Here is a 27,335-nt window from a genome sequence, read left to right as displayed (position 1 = left end):
TGGAAGGAGTGACATTGCTATGTTCAGATACTACCAAGCATAGGTATAACGAGAATGGGAAGCACTGACAAAGGAGAAAGCTAAGTCTTACCTAAATCACTCACGTTGATTTTCTCACGAACTTTGTTCTCATTAAATTCAAAATGTTAGCACTGGGGAACTGAACACTTGAGGCATGAATCAAACACTTTGAGGTCAGTTACAGCTCAAGCTAGACACAATTAAAACTTCCTGTCCTCCAGGATTTTAAACTCGTTTGAGATGTTGGGCCTGATCAGCCATCCTGGTATTTGACAAGTTATATTCAATGAATGTTATTAAAATAGAAATAGATGAAGATAAACTATGTCTATTCCATCAAAACCTTCAATAAATTATGTTAGATCTAAATTATGTCACCCTCTTAATCTTTCAACAGAAATGAAATACAGCCTGTTTATTCCTTCCTGATAGGCACAACATTGTATTTCTGATATCATCCTGTAAATCTCTTTTCCAACCTCTCCAGTGCCTCTATATTCTTTTTGCGATGTGATACACAGAACTTTACACAGTATTTTAAGTATAAATCACCATGGTTCATTACAGATTGAATATAATCCCTCTATTTTTCAATTCTATCCCTCTAGAAGAAAATCCTGTCATTTTTTTATGGCCTTTAACTTGGGTCAATAATTTTATTAATTTCACAATTTGGATTTCCATCTCTCTTTGCTCATTTACCCCATTTAGACTCTTATTTTCCCAATGAACATAGAACCCACTTTTCTTACCAGGTATAATGCCTTGCATGTCTGTGTTGAAATTAATTTGCAATTTATCTGCCCATTCTTCAAGTTTATGAATTTTGCCTTGTAATTTGGTGCAGTTTTCCTCCAAATTGACTGCCACCTCTCTATACTCCTCACCCAATGCATAATCCTGCCAATTTGAAGTTATCTGCAGATTTAGCTGGTTAAAAACTCTCACGTCATTAAGAGGCAAGTTGCATACTGTCATTAACCTAAGCATTAAATCCTCACTTCCATTAACTGGTAGTAATACTTATTGTGATGTAGAAAATAATTCATAAAAGAAGCAGGCTTTGCAAGAATTTTGAACTCATGTCTGCGATCATAAAAATTAACCATCCACATAGGCTTATGAAATGCTCTAACTAATTTTATTTAGTTACACTCACACATGAAGCATATTTACAGACTCAGGTCGGTTTGTGCAACCAAAATGTTTCCTGAAAACTGAAAACACAATATTTGTTTTTATTCTCCCCTTCAACTTAAAAATTATGTTCAAAATCAGGAGCTATTATCTCACCATTTTGGCACCAACAAACACAAGATGATTTCCTCCTGACAGCACTTCGCAAACTACCATCTGACGTTACCAAGCAGCAAAAAACAAAATAATGCAGATGCTAAGAAACTGAAATAAAAACAAAATGCTGGAAATACTCAGCAGGTCAGGCAGCGTCTGTGGAGAGAAACAGAGTTAATGTTTCAAGTGAATGACCCTGCATCAGAAATTGTGGTTGGGATTTTCCAGCCCCACCTCCTCCCCACCCAATGGATGCAGCGAACCATTCAAATCCCCACTGACTGACTTCATCAGGACAAAAACATTCCACCTGTGGGAGGGGCCGGAAAATCCAACTGCTGTTTCTCTTCACACACACACGCTGCCTCAACTGGCGAGTATTTTCATCATTTTCTGTTCTTACTCAGCCAAATAGATAGCTTGGGATGGTAATTTAGCCAATCATACTTAAAATATTTAACAAAAACACTATAATGTAAAGAGGATCTCTCACTTTTCATCCAGTTACTGAATGTGATACACAGTGAAACAATTTTAATAATGAAAAAATAATGAACAAAGATAAAATACCTTCTTGCAGTTTCCATGGCGATATCTCCCTTTTCCAGAAACTCCTTCATATTTCTTGGTAGGGAACTGTCAAATGAATTCAGATCAATAACATTCCCTCCACCCTTTTCTACTCCCACTCTCATTCCATTCTGTTCGCCAATTGTCAGGAATTGGACGAGCCTCATCCTCCAAGCTTTGGATCCAGACAGATGCCTCAGTTGAAAACAGTAACGGTGCTTTGAGCAAATGTTCCCAGGTCTGGCTCGGACTAATTGTAGAATTGTGGCTGCTTGAGCAAGAATCTGCATTATGAAACTGAATGTGATCATTTATATTACTTTGTCAGAATGTCATGAAAGCAAAATAGCTTTTTATTTAACTTTCATATTTTTCAAGACACTGATTAAGTTGGAGAAATTACATATATCCCATTATAGGAACTATGTCACAGCTGTGGATAAGATATAAGGAAAGGTTTTAAATTAGATGTGGTCCATTGGTTTTCCATTCATTTTCAATGGAACAGAGAAGATCAACAGAGAAATCTCTTTGGAGTTTTCACACTGAGTAAAACTGGTTACAATTTTGACTTCCCATTTCACCCAAATTTCAAATTCTAGCCCCATGTGCTGTCCGTCACAAACTCCACCTAGTTTCACCTCTGACATCACCTGCTTTCACCTCTACCTCAGCCGACCAGCACTTAAACCCTAATTTATACCTTTGTGACTTACAGACTCAAGTATTCCAATGCTTCCTTGCCTGAACTCCCACTCTCCACACACACAGTCAACTTTGAAATGTACAACATTTATGGTACAGAAGAAAGCCAGCAGCCCATCCTGTCAGCTCAACCAAAGTTCTGCTACTTATCCCCAATGAAATATGACCCATCAACTGTTTCACTGACCGAAATTAGTTCCTCATTCCCAACACGTCAAATTCAAAACACCCATCCTCATTTTTAAGTTCCTCCTCTGGCCTTGCTGCTCCTCCTCACCTCTGACTTTCCTTAGCATTACAATTGCACCCAAACTTTCCATTCCTGTGACACCAGCTTATTCAAAGTCCATATCAATGATTTGGATGTGAGGGCCAAATGTAATATTTCCAAATTGCTGACACAAAACTAAGTGAGAATGTATCTTGTAAGGAAGATGCAAAGGGGCTTCAAGCTAATTTAGACAGGCTAAGTCTAAAGGGCAAGAATGTGGCAGATAGAATATCATGGAACAAATGTGAAGTCATCCAGTTTGGTAGGAAAAACAGAAACGCAGGGCATTTAAGTGGTGAAAGATTGATAAGTGTTAATGCTATTAGGGACCTTTGTGATCTTGTTCATCAGTCACTGAAAGCTAACATGCAGTTGCAGTAAGCAATTAGGAAGGCAAATAATCTGTCAGTCTTTATTGCAAGAGGATACCATGTCGGATATACTTGCCTTAGAGGGAATGCAATTAAGATTGATTCCTGGGATCGTGTGATTGTCTGATGAGGAGAGATTATGGAGATGGGCCTCTACTCTGCAGAGTATTGGTTCCCAGAGAGATCTTGGGGTCCATATCCACAGATCTCTAAAGGTTGCCACTCAAGTGGATAGAGCTGTGAAGAAGGCCTATAGTGTGTTAGCTTTTATTAACAGGGGGTTGGAGTTTAAGAGCCGTGGGGTTATGCTGCAACTGTACAGGACCTTGGTGAGACCACATTTGGAATATTGTGTGCAGTTCTGGTCACCTCACTATAGGAAGGATGTGGAAGCGCTGGAAGGAGTGCAGAGGAGATTTAGCAGGATGCTGCCTGGTTTGGAGGGTAGGTCATATGAGGAAAGGTTGAGGGAGCTAGGGCTGTTCTCTCTGGAGCGGAGGAGGCTGAGGGGAGACTTAATAGAGGTGTATAAAATGATGAAGGGGATAGATAGAGTGAACGTTCAAAGACTATTTCCTCGGGTGGATGGAGCTATTACAAGGGGGCATAACTATAGGGTTCGTGGTGGGAGATACAGGACGGATATCAGAGGTAGGTTCTTTACGCAGAGAGTGGTTGGGGTGTGGAATGGACTGCCTGCAGTGATAGTGGAGTCAGACACTTTAGAAACATTTAAGCGGTTATTGGATAGGCACATGGAGCACACCAGGATGATAGGGAGTGGGATAGCTTGATCTTGGTTTCAGATAAAGCTCGGCACAACATCGTGGGCCGAAGGGCCTGTTCTGTGCTGTACTGTTCTACTCTATACCAACCTTTTCCTTTATGCAGACCACCAGATTGTCATCAAAAGCTTTTTCAGACCACAATGTATGCAGCCATTTTAAACATTTTTTTTAATATAGCCTATGGCTGATGCGAGTCAAACCTATTTTTGTCAATGAGTATAAAAAAATGCAGCTATTTCTTATCATTAGGGATAACTTATCAGGTAGGGATATGTTCGGCACAACTTGTGGGGCCGAAGGGCCTGTTTTGTGCTGTGGTTTTCTATGTTTCTATTTATAATGCACACTCACAAATACATTGCACTCGTCATAGCACTTCACCTGCAGTAGGCCGACCAGTGGAAACATAAAGCTTAACTACTGAGAAGGCCGATGTTGTTTCGTGGTATTGTCACTGGATTAGTAATCCAGAGACCCAGGGTAATCCTCTGGGGACCCAGGTTTGAATCCTGTGACGGCAAATGGTGAAATTTGAATTCAATAAAAAAAATCTGGAATTAAAAGTCTTATGATGACCATGAAACCAAAGTCGATTGTCAGAAAAAACCATCTGGTTCACTAATGTCCTTTAGGGAAGGAAATCTGTCATCCTTACCTAGTCTGGCCTACATGTGACTCCAGACCCACAGCAATATCCTCTAGCCAGCCACTCAGTTCAAGGGCAATTATGGGCAACAAATGTTGGCCCATCTAGTGATGCCCACATCACAGGAACGAATTAAAAAAAATTGGAGCTCTGGTTCAATGTTAAGTTCATTCTGATATTTGGCCTTCAATGTGACAAACACTGGAAATCCAACTTCGTAAAGGTATGTTAGAGGAAAAGGCATCGGAAACTTTACTGCCTTGTCAGACAGTTGTGGGTATTTTGAAGCAACTTTAAGCCAAAAGACACGTCGTTCTGAGAAAAATCCAGCTTTGAAGCATTGTCACAGGACAGTTCCACAAGATGTCTTGCTCTCTTGAGGTCAGGCTTGTGGGAATGTCATCACCAAGGCTCGCAAAGCGATTGCAGATCCTGCTGAATTGTCGGGAACAGAGAATTATCATTTGCGCATCTGTGTTTTCAAACTTTGCAGGTGCTCTCTGATGTCATAGAATCCCTATAGTGCTGGAGGCCATTCGGCCCATCGAGTCTGCACCGATCAAAATCCCACCCAGGCCCTATTCCCGTAACCCCACATATTTACACTACTAATCCCCCTGACAGGGTTAATTTAGCATAGCCAATCAACCTAACCCGCACATCTTGGGATTGTGGGAGGAAACCGGAGCACCTGGAGGAAACCCACGCAGATACGGGCAGAATGTGCAAACTCCACACAGTGACCCGAGGCCGGAATTGAATCTGGGTCCCTGGCGCTGTGAGGCAGCAGTGCTAACCACTGTGCCGCCCAATGTCGATTTCAGCTGATGCAGGAGAACTCAGTTCCCAGGAACTTCCATCAGATTTCTGTATAAAGCGACCACAACAGGGCTCGAACCTGCAAGCTTCTGAGATCATCACTACAAGTCCCGAAGTCAGATGCCTTATCCATTAGGACTCGCACTCAGCTCACCAAGTTTCACATTGTTTGGAAGCTGCATTTTTGCCATGGCCAAAACATCTGACAGATTCGTGAAAGAGTCACAATTTGACTGCTCAAGTCGTTTGGCCCACATTTTCTTGATCATAGCATCTATTTTGTCCTGCACATGAAAAACTGTCATTGATTTTCCCTAAAGTCTCAGACTGAGACCATTTAAGTGATCAAAAATATCTGCCAATTTGGCAAGCCACTGAAAATTACTGAAGCGTTGTGAGAGTTCAAACTTTGAGTCAAGTAAAAAAAAACTCTCACTTCATCATGCAACTCGAAAGGACATGAATACCTTTCCTTGGGAGAGCCAGCAGACCTCGGTGTGCAGAAGTAGTTGATGATGATTAACTGCCCATTGCATCACATAGAGTTGCAAATATTAGTGAATTCGGTGGACAGGTCTTGATAAAATTTACTGTTTTAAGTGCTTCCTTCAAAAAGATCATGAGATCAGCAAACATTTTCTTTGCAGCTGACGCCTCCTGATGGATGCTCCAGCGAATGGATGTTGCTAACAACCCCACTGTGTTGGCCTAATGTCGCACGGACCCCATCTGTGCTAACTGCTACACATTTTGACCAATCAATCCCAGTGCGAATAATGTAACATCGATTGTGATACATCAGAGGTACAAGTAATTGTATTTTTTTTCATGGACCACCTGCAGTAACCTCACGGACCACCAATGTCCGCAGACCACAGTATGGGAATTTAGAAGAATGAAAGTTGGCTGCATTAAAACATGCAAAATTCTTAATGGACTTGACAGAGTAGATGCAGGGAGGATTTTTTCTGTGGCTCATGTGTGTCTCGAAGCAGAGGAGACAATCACAGAATAAGAGGAAGAGGTACGTTGTTTAGGACTGAGATTAGGAGTATTTTCTTCACAGACAGGAATTAATCTTTGGAATTTTCTACCCCAAAGGAGTGCAGAGGCTCAGTTGCCAGGTGTATTCAAGACAAAAAAAATTAGATTTTCAAATATCAATGATACTAAGAGATATGGGGATAGTGCAGGAAAATGGTATTGATATAGAAGGCGAGTTGAATAGTGCAGCAAGCTTGAGGGGCTGAATGGCCTACCCAGCACCCTATCTTCCGATGATCTTGGTAGAGACCAGTGATGTTTTGGAAATGCAAAACCCAGGTCATTGCAAAAAGAATTAAGCCACAAGATTCACTGTTTAAAACAAAATAACTTTTGCACACAAAAATCAAAAAAGGTTAATACAATCACGTTCTATTTTAAGTAGTTTGTGACATGAAAGATATTAAAAGTATGATGAACTCAGTTGGTTATACTATGAAATGAACTTTTAAAACTCAAATTTCTAATACAGCCATTTGATTTAAGCCTCCAAAAAGCAGAAGTTAGATACTTATCAGAAATTGGAAGAATAACCTAAGTACTGTTTCAAAAATTTGCATTGGGGTTTAGATTTCTTGGCCCTTCTGCTCATTTCAGACAAGGTTGTCCCTTCAAATTTCCTCCGGCACCTCCACTGTTGTACACTCCCAATTCAACAAAGGTGTCGCTAAGGTATTAAATGTAGCTGCTTCGGCCCAGAACTCACTTTATTTTAACATTCTTTTACTCTGGATTCTTACATCTGAAGTAGGCAATTTTCCAAAAGCCATATTGGCACCATTCATAACGTGCCTACAATGCAGAGGGGAACACCGGATGGATATTCGTTCAAACCCCCTCTGCACAGCTGAGAGACCTTTAAATTTCAAAGCCAACGAAAGACCCTTATTCTGCCCAGCAACAGCACGAAGCTGCATTTTAAACCGGCCTTTGGCCAAGGAAGATCGGGAAATCTGCGAGTCAAGACCGAGAGTGGGCTATATGGCATAACCAAACTATCAATAAAATATTACAGGAATAAAATGGCCAAGGCAGGCAAAGAAACTTAACAAACTAGGGTAAAAGGAATAAAAGATTAGATTAAATCTCCCTACACACAGCAGGACAAAATGACATTAACACCTAATCTCGCAAGCAGGGAACACAGACACAAAACAATGAGGTCAATAGATATAAGGGGACACATAGAGGGGATAATGGGAAACACATTAAAACACCGGGGCAAGAACAGGTAGTCCCATTAACACAAACACACACCATACAAATGCAAATTGACAAGCCTCCCAGAGAACTTCCTGACCTGACAGACCACTTTATACATATTGTAAAAATGCATAATCAAATGTTCCCGCTCGAATTTGGATCCCTATAAAGATCCAGAGCTGATGTGAAAGGATTGAGATCAACGTGGCCAAGCCACTGTTTCGGAGCTGGTTACGTTGGTTCTCCCTGGGTTCCCAGTAATTGTACAATAAAGAAAAACGCTTTGAACTTTGCCTTGCGACTCGACCTCCTTGAATGCACTGGTACAAGGGATTTTTCCCTACAACACATCCAAGAACTCTCTCTTCTCAGCTTGGCTATTCCAGAATTCCAACTCACTGGCCCAATTCTTTGAATTTCCAAATCGTTGGGAGCCTTTCAGAAGTCCTGACATGCTGACCTACCTGTGAATTGCCCAGAAAATTTCAGCTTCAGGTGAATTACAGTTGGAGACATTGGACAGTTCCAATGTACCTACCTGGATGGTTACCCAGGAAACGTTAGCCTAAATTCTCAGTAACTACAGAACTGACCACCCAATCATTCTGACTGACCCTCATAACCTCCCACCCAATCACTCCCATGGCCCTGCCCAATACATTCCGATCTGGCTACCAGCTCACCAATCAATGTAACAATACTGTGCCTTTAAGAAATGTATTTTCTGTCATATTTCTTGTGAAGGGAATCTTTTAAACTTCAGCTCTGATTATAGTGCTGATTTGTCTGCTCCACGTGCTGAGAATACAGAAGAATAATTGCTCCGAGTTATTGGGGTGTTTGCTTTATTCTGAGTTAACTCAGTTTTGTTACTTTTTTGGGTTGACCCATGGGGTTTCAGAGTAGCGTTTAATTAGGTTGATTGACAGAAGTGTGTCATGCGCTAATGGGAGGAGCTAGGCTGACAGAGAGGCAGGCAGTTTTCTGTTTGGATTTGTAAGAAACAGCAGCTCTTATCTCTCACTGGAGATTGAAGTCTGGTACTGGCAAGAAAATAGATATCTCTCTCCAGTGGTATTAAAAGGCTTGAGGACTGGAAATCCACGTAAGCCTGTGTGTTTTTGCTAACTGATTTTGGAGAGTTTATGTTTATGGGGAAAATTGCTTAAATTGGAACTAATTGAGATAGGCTAGCAGTTCAGAATTATATTTTGGCATGTTTAAGTATTTCAGTTGGTAAAAGTTATGCTAATTCCTTTTGTTATAGTTAAACTGTATTGTAAATAAAGTTTATTTTAATAAAAGCTTCCTAGTGGGTCAATAGAATCACAGTTGGAGTGCAACACCTTATACTCACACTAATGCCTAAATCAAAAACAGCTGGGGAAAGGGTCTATGCTAACTTCATAACATACCTTGGAGTTTCTCAACTCGTCCCAACACCTATCCACTCAACCTACTCTTCTCACCCACCCTACTCCTCTCACCAACCAGCCACACTTCCCATGTGCCACCTCTCATCTACCTGGTCAACCTCAGCAACCCTATCTGCTTACCCCTTTACCTCAGCCAATTACACACCCTATAACCCTTTCCAGTCACTCATTCACTACTCATCCACTGAGTCGCATTCAAACTTGACCTTAAACTTAATATTTGGCAGATAGTGCAGTAATAAGTATATGTGTGTGCTGTCTGCACCCTCCCCCAACCAAATATAATCCGCTGTGACGGAGCTCTGAGGAATGCTGTGTCCACATTTCCAGAAAAACAGGTTTTGAAGATCCTGGAATAAATTCATAGAAATCATAGAAATGTGGAGCATAGTCAAAGGAATGTTTGGTGTTGATTGCCACTCCTCGGAAGATCAAGACCACTGTTGGTAGAGTCCTTCAGTTACCAAGTGTTTTAAACTTTTACCATCAGCAGTCAGATTCCAACTGATTTGTTCAGATTTTCTCTGCAGCCAGCTTGTTCCAACAGCTAAGCTGCTTGGAAACCGAACCACACACAGGAATTTGCTTCCCTCTAATCAGCTTCTTGTTTACCCTTTCGTTGACTATTGGTCATCTCTCAGGCAGCTTGATCACATTGTTGGCTTTTTGCAAAAGAGCTTCTTCCAGAGAAACCTCGTTCTTAAAAAGGACCATCGCCCTAACATAAAATTTGTGTTTTTCAAAGCACATGGACCATCACATTGTGTATCATCTACCCATTTCCACCTGACTCTCTCCCCTCCCCTCCCCCCCCGCCCCCCAACCCCCAATTGACAGCTGCCTAAGCCAGTTTCTTTCTTCAACCCTGAGCTTTTGACATTTCTTTCATCCTTTAAGACCATCCTTAAAACAAACTACTTCAACTGAGCTCAATATCCTCCAAGCCCCATTAGTGGCTTTGTGTTCATTTTTTGTCTTGCATCTCCTTGGGATACCTTGAATTTTTCTGCTACATAAATACATGTTGCTAATAGAAAAAGGTTGTTTTAATTGAAACCGAGTATACTACAAAAGGAGGCTGTTGGACCCATCTGGCCTGTTCCAGCTTTTTCAGAGAGGAATCTCATTGGTTCCGTTCCCTTGTTCTTTCCCCATATCCTTTTTTTTCCTTCTTATCCAACTCCCTTTTAAAGGACACGATTCAATCTGTTTCCACCACCCTCTCAGGCAATGCATTCCAAATGCTAATAATTCCCCGGATTTTAAAAAGTTTTTCTCGTATCACTTCATACAAGCTACTTCCAATCACCTTAAATCTGTTGCAGTGTTTACTGATCCTTAAACCACTGGCAACATTTATTTTTTTTACTTTTATCCAATGTTATGGACAGGAGGTTTAATTTGAACAGCCCTGATTTCTGCTTTCAACGCTCATCTGCAAACTTAAATATGTTTTGATTTTGATTTCCCCCTTTGTAAGCAGTGGAATATTTCCCAAGCCCTCAATTTTGATGTGATCCACTTTCTCTCAATAATGCCACAGCTAACTCAAGATAGGGCAACTTTAGTTTATTCGCGTGCACGCAATTAGAGGACATAACCTCCCTTTTCACTCATGCAAGAAATGAGAGGGGATAGGGAAAGATTTACAGGGCAAAACCCACAGAACAAAGAATTTATTGTTTCATGTGAGTCAGAGTTCAATTGTGTAATCTTTCAGAGGTCGAAGACTGATGCTGAATAATTCACTTTTACAGTGGAGGTGACTTCCACAATGGGATAGGCACTTAGAGATGAATTAGTCTTGTCGGCGAAGGTATCGAAGATCAGAAGTGCAAGTAAAAACAGGGGAAATGGGGGTTGGGCATTCACTTGGACCAAGCCCTTGGTCTGAGCTGCTACTTACCAAATGGAAGATGGCAGACTGTTTTGCATTTCCACATGGCAAAATTACAGATTTCTCCATGTCACATGACTCCCACCTCGCCAACTTGGCTTTGAAAAGGGATGTATATTCCTTTGTCTGGATTCTTGAGATTGTTAATGTTCAAACCATTAAGAATTTCCAAGGAGGTTATAGGGTCCTTTGTTGAAGCAGACTGGTAGATTCAGGTGGCTTATGAAATGCAGATTGCTTTCATAGAATTCCCTGAAATTTGATCTCTGCAGCCACAGGGGTTGATAATGCATCTTCAGAGACAAGGTGCTGTGATACTGCCCAACAGCTCTTATTGTTTGAAAGTCACAACCAGATATGGCTTCAGTCATTGTATGGTCTTTGTCCAGTTTTTAAAATTATAGAAATTAGCTATATAAATTTCAAAAAATAAAGTGCTGTCTTTACTTTGTAATATTAAATCTTAATGTTTTCCAAACACCCATATCTAATCTTTTCTTGGCCTTCTCTGCTCCACGGCGAACAATGCCAAGTCTATCCATGTAACTGTAATGCCCTCATCTCTGGAATAATTCCAGCAAATCTCTTCCGTACTCTATGTAAAGCCTTGACACCTAGCATAAAGTGTGATGCCTAGAATTTGGCACATTACATCCGTTGGGGCCAAAAGCGTATTCTATATAGGCTTGGCATAACTTCCTGACTTGTAGTCTATGGCTCTAGTAATAAAGCCCAAGTTCCCATATGCTTTATTAATTGCTTTATCAACTTGTCCTGGCACTTTCAAAGATTTCTGCACAAATACTCGACAAATGTCTCTATTCTTGCAGTCCTTTTAAAGTTGTACAATTCAGCGTGTGTTATCTGACCACTTGATTCCTCATGTATTTCTGCTTTAAAGCTGAAGCCTCTGGCTGGTGAAATGAGAGGACAGATGTCCTTTTGAAGTCCATTACTATTTTCACTTCATTACACTTCCAAATTTTACGTCATCTGAAAGTTCTGAAACAGTGCCCTGTGCTTTCAAGTCTTAGTCATTTGTGGACATCCAAAACACCAGTGTTCTGAGTACTGAATATTGGGGAGCTGCATTATGTACTTTCCTTCTGTACAAAAAAGGTATGTAATTCACTTTCTTATCCCTCAGCCAATTTTGTAACCATACTGCTACTAGCCCGTTAATCCTATTTATTTATTTCCCTTTTTTCACTGCTCTGTACTTTAGATTCACCCTATTGTTATGAAGCTGATGTGAGATATGTTCCCTTTTGCTGCAGCATGCCGTTTTCTAAGTGCTTTGTCATCAGAGAGGTCTGTGCCTTTGACTGCTTGCCATTTTCCCTTGGGAGAAGTTACCTAAACAGGACTCAAATCATCTGCACTTTAAAGCTGCACATGGATCTATTATATTTCTGTCTGTCACTCTTTGAATGGGTACATGCCTGACCCGAACTCCTGAAATCGTGCTAGAAGACATTGAGTGTGCAATGTGGCACCTTCGCTCAATGCATCGGTTGGCAGGCACGAGCAGGAGTCAGAAGCTTGCCCGTTGACAACTGAAAGGACAATTCAGCCCCTTAAGCATACAGTTGACCCAATTTTTACATAGCCATGTGCTATTATGCTTGGCACACGGGCCAATCGGCCAGGTGACAGTCACATTTTTTCACCATTCTAGATTCAGGGTGGGTTAAAATGTCCAGGATGAAATAAAAGAAAAGAAAATATTTCAGCATTGAGGTATTATATGTTCTGTTGACAGTTGTTTGATCATGCATGATAGGGAGACTTTGCTGTGTTTCTTGGGTCCAAATGTCATTGGAACAATATTGCAGCTCCCTCAGGCAACTGTCAACCTTCAGGGAGCTCATTGGAAACGCTTGTCTCCACCATCACTTGTCCCGGTGCCTGCCTTCTTCCTGCCCTCTCAGGCAGTGTTTGGCCTTCCGGCTCCAGGGCTGAACATGGCAGCTTCTGGACCTGCTGAGTGCACTCCCGAAGTTAACGTGGTCAGATTTCTCTTCAATTCATTGAAATTAGCCAGCATCCAGTGAACATAAGAAATAGGAGCAGGAGTAGGCCATCCAGCCCCTCAAGCCTGCTCCGCCATTCAATAAGATCATGGCTGATCTGATAGTGGGTTCAGTTCCACTTACCCGCCCGCTCCCCATAACCCTTAATTCCCTTAATGGTTAAAAATCTATCTATCTGTGACTTAAACACATTTAACGAGGTAGCCTCTACTGCTTCATTGGGCAGAGAATTCCAAAGATTCACTACCCTTTGGGAGAAGTAGTTCCTCCTCAACTCTGTTCTAAATTGACTCCCCCGTATTTTGAGGCTATGCCCCCTAGTTCTTGTTTCCATTGTAAGTGGAAATAACCTCACTGCTTCTCCCCTGTCTAGCCCCTTCATTATCTTATATGTCTCTAGAAGATCTCTCAACCTTCTAAACTCCAATGAGTACAGGTCCAGTCCACTCAATCTCCCCTCATAAGCTAACCCCCTCATCTCTGGAATCAACCTGGTGAACCTTTTCTGTACCCCCTCCAAAGCTAATATATCCTTTCTTAAATAAGGGGAACACAATTGTACACAGTACTCTAGGTGCGGCCTCACCAGTACCCTGTACAGTTGCAGCATGACCTCCCTGCTTTTATACTCCATCCCTCTCGCAATAAAGGCCAACATTCCATTTGCCTTCTTGATTACCTGCTGCACCTGCAAACTGAGTTTTTGTGATTCATGCATAAGGACCCCCAGGTCCCTCTGCACAGTAGCATGTTGTAATTTTTCACCATTTAAATAATAGTCCATTTTACTATTATTCCTTCCAAAGTGGATAACCTCACACTTACCAACGTTATACTCCATCTGCCAGATCCTTGCCCACTCACTTAGCCTATCCAAATCTCTCTGCAGACTATGTGTCCTCCACACAATTTGCTTTCTCACTCATCTTTGTGTCATCCGCAAACTTTGTTACCCTACACTCGGTCCCCTCCTCCAGATCGTCTATGTATATGGTAAATAGTTGAGGCCCCAGCACCGATCCCTGCGGCACGCCACTAGTCACTGATTGCCAACTGGAAAAGCACCCATTTATTCCGACTCTCTGCTTTCTGTTAGATAGCCAATCCTCAATTCACGCTAACACTTTACTCCCAACTCCATGTACCTTTATCTTATGCAGCAACCTTTTGTGAGGCACCTTATCGAATGCCTTCTGGAAATCTAAATACACTACATCCACCGGTTCCCCTCTGTCAACCGCACTCGTTATATCCTCAAAAAATGCCAGTAAATTAGTCAAACATGACTTTCCCTTCATGAATCCATGCTGCCTCCGCTTGATTGAACCATGCTTTTCCAGGTGTCCTGCTATTTCTTCCTTAATGATAGATTCCAGCATTTCCCCAACTACAGATGTTAAGCTAACCGGCCTGTAGTTACCTGCCTTTTGTCTACCTCCTTTTTTAAACAGTGGCACGTTACATTAGCTGTTTTCCAATCAGCTGGCACCTCCCCAGAGTCCAGTGAATTTTGATAAATCACAACTATACGGGGTATCGATGTTTCAGTAAGAGTAGGGAAGGTGGTAAAAGAGTGGTGGAGTTGCATTGTTAATCAAGGATAGTTTAACTGCTGCAGAAAGGCAGTTCGAGGGGGATCTGCCTACTGAGGTAATATGGGCTGAAGTTAGAAATAGGAAAGGAGTGGTCACGTTGTTAGGAGTTGTCTATAGGCCCCCAAATAGTAATAGAGATGTGGAGGAAGAAATTGCAAAGCAGATTATGGATAGGTGTGGAGGTCACAGGGTAGTTGTCATGGGTGACTTTAACTTTCCAAATATTGATTGGAACCTTTATAGGTCGAATAGTTCGGATGGGGCAGTTTTTGTACCGTGTGTGCAGGAGGGTTTCCTGACACAATATGTGGATAGGCAGACAAGAGGTGGGGCCTGATCTACATGATCCAAGCTGATAGTGCAATGCCTGCTCCATTCTCCAAAGCTTGATCTCATCTGCATCTTAGCCAAAAGGCCTAGATGCCACTTTAAAAAAATTGCTTCAACTTGAGCTTCAGTGCAACCAAGTGCAGGATGCCAAAACTATACTTGATCTTAACCAAATGCAGTTTAACACCACTCTTGCAATTATTTAAACTAGGTTATATGAAGTCGTTGCTGCTTTATGCAAAATGCAGCTATCTCTTTCCATGAGAATTGCTTTCCAAAAGCCTCGGAGGGCAAAAGTCAGAAAATAAACCAACTTGATAACCGTATTCCACACAAATCCCGGGAAGTGACAAAAACCTATCGCTAAAATGTCGCTCAGCGCCCAGAATCTTTATCGCCTGTCATTTCCACCCTCAGTACTGGGCCCACAGTTTACCTGTGTGCTGATCTCGCGAACTCATCAGGGTGCGTGTGTGTGGCCAAGCCTCTGATTGACAGCAAGGGGAAGGACATCGTGACAGTCACGGGAAGGTCCGGCGCTGCCACTCAGGAGGTGCTGGAGGCGGGGGGGGGGAGGTCAGCCAGTCAGACGGAAGCAGAGGCGGGATAATGGGAAGGACGGCCTGGATTCGGGAGGGGGACGAATCGGATAGGCCAAGGTGGTGCTGCCGTGGGAGCCAATTAGGCCGGAGCGCGAGTGGCCTTACCCAGTTGACGGTTGAGTTTGAAGTGGTTGGAGCTGTGCGACGATGGCGAGCTTTCAGTTGGGGTGAGCGCGAATACCTTCACCGGCTGTGCAGCAGCAAGCCTGGGCTTAGATTAGAGCGCTGCTCTTTATGCTTTGGTTAAAGTTTCATTTATTTTTACGTTATGCGTTTTCTGTTTATTAATGTGTTACCCTGTTTATGATGTGGAGATGCCGGCGTTGGACCCACTTCCAGAATCTTCACCCCCACTTCCAACAATGAAAGAATAATAAACAGGGCAAGTAAGAAGTCTCATCACACCAGGTTGAAGTCCAACAGGTTTTTTTTGGAATCACCAGCTTTTGGAGTGCTGCCCCTTCACTCACCTGATGAAGGGACAGCACTCTGAAAGCTTGTACTACCAAATAAACCTGTTGGACTTCAACCTGGTGTTGTGAGACTTCTTACTTGCCCTGTTTATTATTCTTTCATTGTTGGAAGTGGGGGTGAAGATTCTGGAAGTGGGTGCAGCGGAAACACTGAATTTGGGTTCTGCTGGTACTGAAGTGCACACCTGATACGAGTTTCTTTTGGGTTGTCGGCATTCTCTTTCAACTTTTTTTTACCCTGAACATCAGCAGCACAGAAAAGGCAGATTGTTTGGTTCTTGATGCATTGCTGTTTGTCTACATTACACAACAGTGACTCTGTTTCAAAAGTGCTTCATTAATTGTAAAGTTTGAGGTTGTGAAAGGTTCAAAATGTGAGGGGGTCTGTACAGGGCAGTTAGGAAGAAATTGTTCACATTGGGGATGGTTTGACAGCCAGATGCAATGGTGATCTGCAGAGCATTTTTGCACAGCAAGTCGTTAGGATTTAGAATGCATTGCTTGAGAATTTGTTTGAGAGCCAGCATGGACAGATGGTGGGCTGCGACCCGATCTGTCAATTTATAGTGAAATCATGATGAGGCAAACACCAGGGGATCTGCCCACTTATGTGTTAAACCAAGCTTTGTGATAGCCCCATTCTCAGGAATGAAAATGCCAACAGGCAGAAAATGTTTGTTTTTTCTTTGCTATTTTATCCAATTGCCCCTAATCCAACTTCATGCAGGAGGTTATCAGGAAAGATGCTAAGGCTTTTTTTTCTGGAAAAGAGAAACTGAGAAGTGACCTGATAAATAATCATTAGGATTATGAAGAGACATTATTTTCCACTTGTGGGGGGAGTTCAGAATTGGGCGCCATCAATGTAAGGGAGTCACTAAGAAACCCAATTGGAAATTCAGACAGTACTTGGTGGTGTGAACATGGAACTTGTTGACATGAGTCATTGAAGTGGATGGCATAGATGCACTTGAGAATGGGGAATGGGGGTCTCTCATATAATGGCATGAACATATCTCCACGCAACCCAAAATGCCGACAAAAATGCCTGTGTCTGCGGGTTATTTTGTACTATCTTGAGGGACAAGCAGGAACATTTTCCCTTGTGTGGAATTGAAGAGAAAATGCAAACTTAAGTTAATTTGTCTGTTTCTCTACAGGTGCTGTGTTTCCAACTTTTGCATTTTACTTTCATTTTTGAATCAAAAGTGCCTTGTTAATATATTCATTCACGGGACATGGACGTCGCTGACTGGCCAACATTTATTGCCCATCCCTAGTTGCCCGAGGGTAGTTGAGATTCAACTTCATTGCTGTTGCTCTGGAGTCCCATATAGGCCAGACCAGGTGAAGATGGCAGATGACCTTTCCTAAGGGACATTAGTGAACCAGATGGCTTTTTCCAACAATGGTTTCATCTGTAGATTTTTAATTCAATTTTATTGAATTACAATGCCACCATCCGCCGTGGTGGGATTCGAACCTTAGTCTCCAGAACATTAGCTGAGTTTCTGGATTGATAGTCTAGTGATAATACAACCAGGCCATGGCCTCCCCACATCAAATAATTTGGAGTTTTTGGTGGTATTGTGATGTCTTTTGCAGTAGTCAAGTCTTTGAAGGTGGGGGCATGGAAGGAGAGGAGATTGCAGAAGTGAAATCTGGTTTCATTTTACAAGCTCAGTGCAAGAGAACTCTGACCACAAGCTTTCAGATTTGAAAGCAACCTTTGGAAGCAAGAACTTGAGGTTTACTTTTTGTGGCCTTGTCCTCTTGGACTTATCCTGCGATAAACTGCAGCACAATCTTTCTACTTTAATTTGGAGGAAAGCACGTGCTGAAATGTCGGTTTGCCTCTCCCAAGTGATTTTTATTAATGGCTTGGACTTGAGAACAAGTAATTCTGTCAAAACGTTGCTGTGGAAGAATGCAACATATTACACTAAGGTGTTAGAAAATTTGCAAGCTGCTCAGTAAAGTGCAGGATGACCACCGCCATCTGTATTTTATGGGATCGTCCTGTGATTTTCCGATTTGCCTCATGTTTGTCAGTTGGCTTTCTGGGATGCCACTTGTGTTGTATTTTTTGCAGCAGTGACTGCTTTTTTTTCTCCCCTATTAGTTACTGAAACTTTAAGAAATGTTGAAGCAAGTTCGGCTTTCAGGAATACAGTTCTTCAAGGACTAATTATATAATGTTGATACTGTAATGGCCTCATTACTCTGCACAACAGTTAACCAAGTGGCGGGTGTGACATAGCTACTCTGAGATGGTGCCTGATGCAACATGGTTGGTTACCTTTATTTCTGCAAGTTTTTTGTGGAGTAAAATAAAGTGTCATCTTTCTTGGCGATCAGTTTAGATGCTAGTCTCTTCACAAATGACTTTGCAAGTTTAGTTTAAAATCTTGAATAATTTCAGGATTGTAGCCTTGATGTGCAGCTATTTATTTACCTTAATAGTAATTTACTTCATTCGAGGTTAGATTGCCCACTGCACATATGATTATGCTATCTTGTTCAAAGACAGTGCTTGTTTACAGACAAAGTAAACTAATGCTATCTCTAGAAGTTGTAGATTAGAGGGCGTGAATGCTATTTAATTTGGCCCATCAATTATTGCTTTTGGTTGGTTCACTGTTTCTATTCTGCACTCTCCCTCTGTCGCTCCTGCGATAACATTTAAATTGTCACGAAGGTGGACGGGTGTACAAATGTTTTTTTTTGCTCAAATTGGCTGCATTTATCCATTTTCAGTGGCTACATTTCAAAATAAATCATTTGTGAAGTATGTTAATGATTGAGGTTCAGGCCAAGGGAAGAAATCATGGTGCTTTTCCTGTTTCTGGGCCCCTCATTTCTCCTCCTCTTCAGTCATGCATGATATTTTTCCCCTTTCAAGGTTCACCAAACAATCACAGGTCCTAGTAAAATGATACCCCTTGGCATTTAGTTGCAAATAACATTTGATTATATGTGCAACATAGGCCTTAATATTAAGAACGGCAGTGATATTATACTGCAGTTAGTTTGTGTGCACCCTTTTGGTGATTTCGCTTTATCTAAGGAAGTCCAAATTTTACTTGAACACCATTGTGCAATGTTGTTAATTTCACAGGAGAATACTTGGTTTGAAAACACTGGGCAGATGCTAACACTGATTTTGTTGACTATCACAATCCTCATTAATATGTTCTGCACATGCATCGTGTGGATACGGTAACAGTGAACTCAAATTTGGGGGCAGGTTTCAATACTTGGAATACAGATCGGCTGTACAAGATTTATTCCATTATGTTGAAGACATTTGAAGTAAGGGGTGCAATTGAATTCTCATCAATTAAGAAGGTCAATGGCTTCTGAGCAACCAAGTGGAATGAGTAAACATATGAATCTTCACTGTGTTGGTGAGAAGAGTTGGAGACCTCTGGTGTCTCTATGCAACACAATTTGAATGGTTTGCAAGTCTGTATTTTCTTGATTCGCATGCCTAAAGACTGCTGCTTCTCATCAAAGATATTTTCAATACCTACAATGCAGCACCATTTTATTTTGACACTTGCATACCTCAAAAAAACAAAGCACCAAGGTAGTTGGATAATGGGTCATAAACAAGATTGAAGTCAATGGAAAAGACTGTTGAGAATCATGTGCAGTACAGAATAGGTTACTGATTCACTGTAAACCCATGACACACTTCTGTCTTGGCATTCTTACCCAAAAAGATTGCTCACAGTAAACATTCGTTAGCAACAGTAATACAACTCCAGCCATGATTCCACCCTCTGTTTGCAAGATAATTATGGATGACCAAGGCCGTTGAGTCTACATCCCCATATCCACTGCAGAATGACATACAAACATGCGTATTATCAGCAGGAATAATGTTATTCAGCCCCTCAAGCCTGCTCTGCCATTTGGTAACATGATGTGGAGATGCTGGCGTTGGACTGGGCTAAGCACAGTAAGAAGTCTCACCACACCAGGTTAAAGTCCAACAGGTTTATTTGGAAGCACAAGCTTTCAGAGTGTTTCTCCTTCAGGTGAGTGAAGAGTTGTGAACACAACTCTTCACTCACCTGAAGAAGGAGGAACACTCTGAAACCTTGTGCTTCCAAATAAACCCGTTGGACTTTAACCTGGTGTTGTGAGATGACTTACTGTAATTTAGTAACATAGCATGCATTATATGTTGGGAAAATTGGGCCTTTTATTTGAGGGTTGTGAAGCAAATATGTCAAGGATGTTGCCTCTTATCTGCCGCACAGTCTGTTTTAACCCTTATACGGTGGACAAATAACTACGAGTAGATGTCTTATTAGTACAACCAATATTTATTTAAACCCACGCAATCAATAATCACCCACCCAACCAACGATAAGTTATCTTACAGGAAAATACTAGAATTCAAGTCCAATATAAGACCTTAACTTAACTTTGCGTGACTGGCAAATACCCAAGCAGATATTGGCCTTTATCTGTGCGTTGGTCTCGGTCATCCTCTGCATAGTCTGGTCCTTTGGTTTGGTCTGGTCTGGAACTCTGGCTTTGGTCTTCCTTCCTTCTCGGGTGTGGTGGCTCTCCTCGTGCTGGTCGTCGCTGGCGATGTTCACTGTTGTTGTAGCTCGTTCGTGGGGTCAGAGAGCGAGAGAGAGAGATTGATTCCTGGTTGCGCAGCACCCTTTATACCCCGTTGGGTTTCACGCCCCTTTTGGCCATTGCCAATCAATCGATCAGGACTTGATCACTCTGATCGATAAGAGTCCAATCAGGTGTTGCCACACCGATCTCTGGGTGTGTCCCCAACGGCCATGTCTGTCGGTGCTGGAGGCACATGGGTCATATACCTCCCTCCTAAATAAGGGGTCACGGTGCCCTTATGTCTGATAAACAACCCAGTGTGACCATAAAGTCTCTTTCATCCTGGAGATGACCCATATCCTGTTTATTCACTCGTCAGGGTTGCAGCCTGTTTGTCTCTGTCTTTTAAACTGCAGCTTGTCATTTTAGTTCTTGCTCAATTGTCCCAGAGTGCTTTGCAAATCGCCATTTTAGATGGCCCGTTTGGCCAGAAGGGACAGACAGGGTAGGTACAGGTAAATTGTTTCCCCTGCTTGAGGATTCTAGAACGGGGTACGATTTCAAAATAAGAGGGAAGCCACTTAGGACTGAAGTGCAGAGATCATTTTTCACTCAAATTGTGAATCTATGGAATACTCTACTGTGGAAGCTTAGTCGTTGAGTATGTTTAAAGCAGAGATTGACAGAATTATAAATACAGTGAAATGCAGGGTTAGTGTTGAGGAAGAGACATTAAGTGATCGAGCCATGATCGTATTGTATACCTGAGCTAGCCCGACAGGCAAAATGACTTATTCCTGCTCCGGCGTTGCTGCTCCAGAGACTGCAATTTGATTTAATTGGCTGTAAAATGATTTCGGACATTGAAGCATGCTATAGGGTCCTGTCTTTCTTTCATTGCACTTGTATTAGTTGGGCAAAGGGACTATAATAGTGAAGCTGATTGCTCTTTCAATTATTAGAGAATGAGCAATCAAATTATGTTACGAAAGTGGCTAAAAAATTTTTTTTTACAAACAATCCAATTCTGGAGCTAACTACCTCACAACATACCTTCCACCCACGTTCAAACTCTTCCCCATACACATACATACACACAAACATAGCATCCAATTGGCTGTAAAATTGCAGGGGTAAGGAAGAGTAATGTCTTGATGTTTGGTGCACAACAGTTGACCTTGGGCAGAATTAGCTTTCTGGTGAGCTTCTCACAATAATAATAAGACCCACAAAGCTGTCCAAATTTGGAAGCAGCCGCAGGTGTTGTGCCCACTGCACAGTCTGTTTTAACGCTTAGACGGTGGACAAAGAACAGCGAGTAGATTTCTTGTTAGTACAATAATATTTATTCTCACACAATTATTAATCACCCACCCAATCAATACTAAGTTACCTTTTCAGAGTACTAAAGTTCAAGTCCAATACTGGACCTTGACTTAACTTTTGCGTGACTGGTAAGTACCCAGACAGAAAGTGGCCTTTATCGTGTGTTGGTGTCCGTACTCCTCTGCGTAGTCTGGTCTGATACTCTGCCTCTGGTCTTCCTTCGTGCTGGTCGTCGCTGGTGATGGTCACCGTTGTTGTGGTTCGTTCGTTGGGTGGGGAGAGAGATTCTTCTGTTGTGCAGCACCTTTTATATGTCTTTGGTTTGCGCCCTTTTTGGTCATTGCCAATCAATCGATCAGGGCTTGATCACCTTGGTTGATAAGAGTCCAATCAGGTGCTGCTGCCATACCGATCTCTGGGTGTGCACCCAATGGCCATGCCTGTTGGTGCTGGAGGCACGTAGGTCACATACCTCTCTCCCAAATAAGGGATTAAGGCGCCCCTGTGTTGAGTCCAACGCCGGCATCTTTACATCTAGTAAACAACCCAGTTTGACCAGAAAATATCCTTTGTCCTTGAGATGGCCTATTTCCTGTGTATTTGGTCATCTGAGCTGCAGCCTGTTTTATCTCTGTCCAATTTCTTTTGAGGCTGCAGCCTGTCCGTTTCAGTGCTTGTCCAATTATCCCAGCATGCTCTTGCAAACTGCCATCTTAGGTGGCCCATTTGGCGACACAGGAAATCTCTGGGTCCGTTTTTTTAAAAAGCCGGTTTGCATGCAATTGTGGTGGTGCACTGTGGATCGTGAGCAAATGTGGGCGAGAATGGAGAGCGGACCATATAAATATCCACACACTTGAACTCAAATTGTCTTAATTCAAAATCATAGTCTTATCATAACGTATGACAAACATATAACCATCTGCATTTCACTCCAGTCGTGACTTGCTCCCAATACTCGCTGCAGACACAACCAAGTTGGAAGAGGAAGTAAATCTATAATTTTTGTCCTGAGTATTTTTGAGTTTAAATGAAAATTCTGTCTCCAGAATCACTCCCTCCATGTTAGTTTGTAAAAAGTTGCTGCAAGTAATCACTTCCTGAATGCAGAAAGTTGACACTTCAAGTTTGTTTTTGTTGGTCAAATGATTTTGGGTAATTCCAGAAGCTACTCTAATGAAAAATAACTTTTTTATTTTGCAGAGTTCCTAACTTATTCTTCACAACTCAGTTACAAGCCGAAGAGTGAGTATAATATGATTGATGTTGTCTCTTGTCTGAATTGTACTTAACATTTCTTTTTGGAATTTATTATTTCATTAATTATGGACGAAAGCACCAAATTCAAGTTAATAGCACTCTGACGTGCAGTAGCTGTTTGATGTGGGAGCTGGCAGATCCCATTGAGAGTTGCAGTGACCACACCTGCAGCAAGTGTTGGTTTCTTGAAGAACTTCGGCTCAGAATTGATGAGCTGGAGTCTGAGCTTGAGACACTGTGGCACATCTAGGAGGGGGAGAGTTACCTGGACACTTAGTTTTGGGCGGCAGTCACACCCGTGGTCAGGGACAACAGGGTGTGACTGCAAATAAGGCAGCAGAGGGATCCTGAATTCAAGAACAGAGGAGCCTCTCTTGACCTGATCCAGCAAGTATGAGGTACTTGCTATCTGTGTGAATGAGGAAAAGGGCTGTAGGGAGGTTGGGATGGTCTTCACCTGAACCGATCTGGGACCAGTAGTGGAAAGGATAAATAGGGTGGTGACAAGGACTTTAAGCTAGCAAGTGGGGGGAGGAAGGGAAGGGTAAAAGTACAGGAAGTATAATGGTTAATGGGAAGCAAAGCAGCAGATTAGCACGTGGGAGGAGGTTTCAAAAGGAAGGAGAACTCAGGAGATGTTATTAATGAAGGTATCAGTATTCGAAAAGAAAGTGTAAAAACTAGCACAAGCACACTTTATCTAAATGCTTGTAGCATTTGAAACAAGGTAAGAGTTGATAGCACAAATCATCGCAAATGAGTATGATTTAGTGGCCATTACAGAGACATGCGGGCAGGGTGGTCATGACTGGAAGTTAAATATCCAGGGGTATCAGACTATTTGGAAGGACAGACAGACAGGGAGGTGGTGTAGCTCTGATATCCAAGGATGACATCAGGGCAGTAGTGAGAGATGATAAAGGTTCTGTGGAGAAAAAGGTTGAATCCGTCTGGGCGGAAAAAGTCACTGATATGCATAGTCCATAGACCGCCAAATAATCACATCACAGTGGGGCAAGAAATAACTGATGCATGTAAAAATGGCATGGTAATTATCATGGGGGATTTTAATCTACATGTTGTTTGGTCAAGGCAGCCTTGAGGAGGATTTCATAGAATGTATCTGTGATAGTTTCCTTGAACAGTATGTTTAAAATGTATTGGAACCTAGGAGGGAGCAAGCTATCCTAGATCTGGTCCTGTGTAATGAGACAGGAATAATTAATGATCTCACAGTTGGGGATCCTCTCAGAAGGAGTGATCACAGAATGGTTGAATTTAAAATACAGATGAAGCGTGAGAAGGTAAATCCAATCTGTGTCTTGTGCTTAAACAAAGGAGATGGGATGAGGGAGCAGTTGGCTAAGGTAGACTGGGAGCAAAAACTTTATGGTGGGACAATTGAGGATCAGGGGAGGACTTTCCAAGCTATTTTTTTTTTCACAGCAAAAGTATATACCAGTGATAAGAACTGTAGAAAAAGAAATAATCAGCCATGGATATCTAAGAAAATATAGGAGGGTATCAAATGGAAAGAAAATGCAGACAAAGTGGCAAAGATTAGCGGGAAACTAGAGGATTGTGAAATCTTTAAAGGTCAACAGAAAGCCATGAAAAAGCTATAAAAAGTAGGATTGTGAGAGTAAACTAGCTCAGAATATAAAAACATATCAAAAGGTTCTACAAATATAAAATGAAAAAGAATGGCAAAGGTAAACATTGGTCCTTTAGATGCTGAGAAGGGAGATTTAATAATGGGAAATGAGGAAATGGTCGAGGCATTGAACAGTTATTTTGTGTTGGTCTTCACAGTGGAAGACACAAATAACAACATGCCAAATATCGATGACTAGGAAGCTATGGCAGGTGAAGACCTAGAAGCGATCATTATCACGAAAGAAGTTGTGTTGGGCAAGCTAATGGGGCTAAAGGTAGACAGGTCTCCTAGCCCTGATGGAATGCATCCCAAGGTATTATGGCGGTGGAAATAGCAAATGCACTAGTGGTAATTTACCAAAATTCACTGGACTCTGGGTGGTTCTGCCAAATTGGAAAACAGCAAATGTGACGTTACTGTTTACAAAAGGAAGTGGACAAAAAGCGGGTAACTATAGGTTGGTTAGCTTAACTTCTGTAGTGGGGAAAATGCTTTAACCTATCATCAAGGCAGAAATAGTGAGGCATCTGGATAGAACTTGTCCCATTGGGAAGTCGCAACATGGGTTCATGAAAGGCATTTCATGTTTAACCAATTTACTGGAATTCTTTGAGGACATTGCGAGTGCGGCGGACAATGGGGAGCCAGTGGATGTGGTGTATTTTGATTTCCAGAAGGCATTCGACAAGGTGTCATACAAAAGGCTGCTGCATAAGGTGCACGGCGTTATGGGTAATGTATTAGCATGGATATAGGGTCAGTTAACTAACAGAAAGTGAACGGTGGGGGCAAATGGGTGATTTTCTTCTTGGCTATCAGTGACAAGTGGTGTGCCTCAGGGATCAGTGTTGGGACCGCAATTGTTTTCAACTTGCATAGATGATTTGGGGTTGGGGACCAAGCATAGTGTGTCAAAGTTCACAGATGACACCTAGATGAGTGGTAGAGCAAAGTGTGCAGAAGACACTGGACACCTGCAAAGGGACATAGATAGTTTAAGTGAATGGGCAAGGGTCTGGCAGATGGAGTAAAATGCTGGTAAATATGAGGTCATAATAACAGCAAAATGGACTATTATTTAAATGGTGAAAAATTGCCGCATGCTGCTGTGCACAGGGACCTGGGTGTCCTTGTGCAAGAATCACAAGGAGTTGGTTTGCAGGTGCAGCAGGTAATTAAGAAGGCAAATGGAATTTTGTCCTTCATTGCTGGAGGGATGGAGTTTAAAAACAGCGAGGTTATGTTGCAGCTGTATAAGGTGCTGGTGAGGCCACACCTGGAGTACTGTGTACAGTTTTGGTCTCCTTACTTGAGAAAGGATATACTGGCACTGGAGGGGGTGCAGAGGAGATTCACTAGATTGATTCCGGAGTTAAGAGGGTTGGCTTATGAGGAGAGACTGAGTAGACTGGGGCTATACTCATTGGAATTCAGAAGAATGAGGGGAGATCTTATAGAAACATATAAGATTATGAAGGGAATAGATCAGATAGAAGCAGGGAGCTTGTTTCCACTGGCAGGTGAAACTAGAACTAGGGGACATAGCCTCAAAATAAGGGGGTGCAGATTTAGGACTGAATTGAGAAGGAACGTCTTCACCCAAAGGGTTGTGAATCTGTGGAATTCCCTGCCCCAGTAAAGCAGTTGAGGCTACCTCGTTGAATGCTTTTAAGGCAATGATAGATTTTTGAACAGTAAAGCAATTAAGGGTTATGGTGAGTGGGCGGGTAAGTGGAGCTGAGTCCACGAAAAGATCAGCCCATGGACTTGAAGGGTGCAACAGGCTTGAGGGACCAGATAACCCACTCCTGCTCCTAGTTCTTATGAAACTGTAAGTTGGCCCCCAAGTCGACCCATAATTGCTGAGAAAGATCGCACTTTACATTTCCATGTGTGGGGGCTGATGGGGAGAGTTGTGGAGCATGTGGAGGGGAGAGGAAGATGCTCATTTCCTCCGCAGAAACATATTCATTTTTTTTTTGTTTCCTGGAAATATTGTTTTCCTCCTTTTATATTCTGCATTTGGTGCACCCTGATTCAGTATGGTTTAGGCTTTTTATTCTAACATTGCGCATTCTTTTCTTTATAACTGGCTCTTGATTTACTTGAGTGATTGACTTTCAACTGAGCTAATATTTGCCACTCGGGCATCTAACTCGGTCGATGTTGAGAAAATTCTGGATTTATTATTTGTTAATTCTGGCAAGTACAATTAACCATGGCACTAAATTAGGCATTTTTTTGATGTTCAGGCCAACCTTTGATGGTGTTGTCTTGGTAACAAACACCATTGGCAAGCTTTCTGGAGATCTGCAACGTTTGAACGTTCCACTTAGCCACTACAAATCAGTAAGTACATATTATGCTCTGTTCACAACTGTTGTTTGCACTTGGCATTCATAATTGCCATGTTG

The 27,335-nt window shown here is 42.0% G+C and overlaps 2 protein-coding genes across 11 annotated transcripts in view; one reads left to right on the top strand and one right to left on the bottom strand.

The window, feature by feature from the left end:
* Positions 1–15,521, bottom strand: part of fahd2a (fumarylacetoacetate hydrolase domain containing 2A) — a 39,952-nt gene extending 24,431 nt beyond the window's left edge. For 2 of the 10 annotated variants that reach the window (XM_078239415.1, XM_078239414.1), the window contains exons 1-2: positions 15,459–15,521; positions 1,885–2,168 (exon numbers count right to left, since the gene is read on the bottom strand). In XM_078239415.1, the coding sequence (XP_078095541.1) occupies positions 1,885–2,051 (167 nt within the window). In that variant the 5' untranslated portion in view covers positions 2,052–2,168; positions 15,459–15,521. Of the gene's footprint in view, positions 1–1,884; positions 2,266–15,458 lie in introns of those variants that run through there. The other 8 variants (XR_013500568.1, XM_078239413.1, XM_078239412.1 and 5 more) reach the window with 8 other exon arrangements.
* Positions 15,522–15,610: 89 nt separating this feature from the next.
* Positions 15,611–27,335, top strand: part of LOC144510118 (putative aminopeptidase W07G4.4) — a 51,582-nt gene continuing 39,857 nt past the window's right edge. Inside the window, exons 1-3 of the mRNA XM_078239405.1 lie at positions 15,611–15,791; positions 23,208–23,249; positions 27,174–27,270. Of these exons, the coding sequence (XP_078095531.1) occupies positions 15,772–15,791; positions 23,208–23,249; positions 27,174–27,270 (159 nt within the window). The 5' untranslated portion in view covers positions 15,611–15,771. The remainder of the gene's footprint in view (positions 15,792–23,207; positions 23,250–27,173; positions 27,271–27,335) is intronic.

Source organism: Mustelus asterias, chromosome 22 (genome assembly GCF_964213995.1).
Source record: "Mustelus asterias chromosome 22, sMusAst1.hap1.1, whole genome shotgun sequence".
Classification (NCBI taxonomy): Eukaryota; Metazoa; Chordata; class Chondrichthyes; order Carcharhiniformes; family Triakidae; genus Mustelus; species Mustelus asterias.
This window is presented reverse-complemented; position numbering and strand designations above follow the sequence as displayed.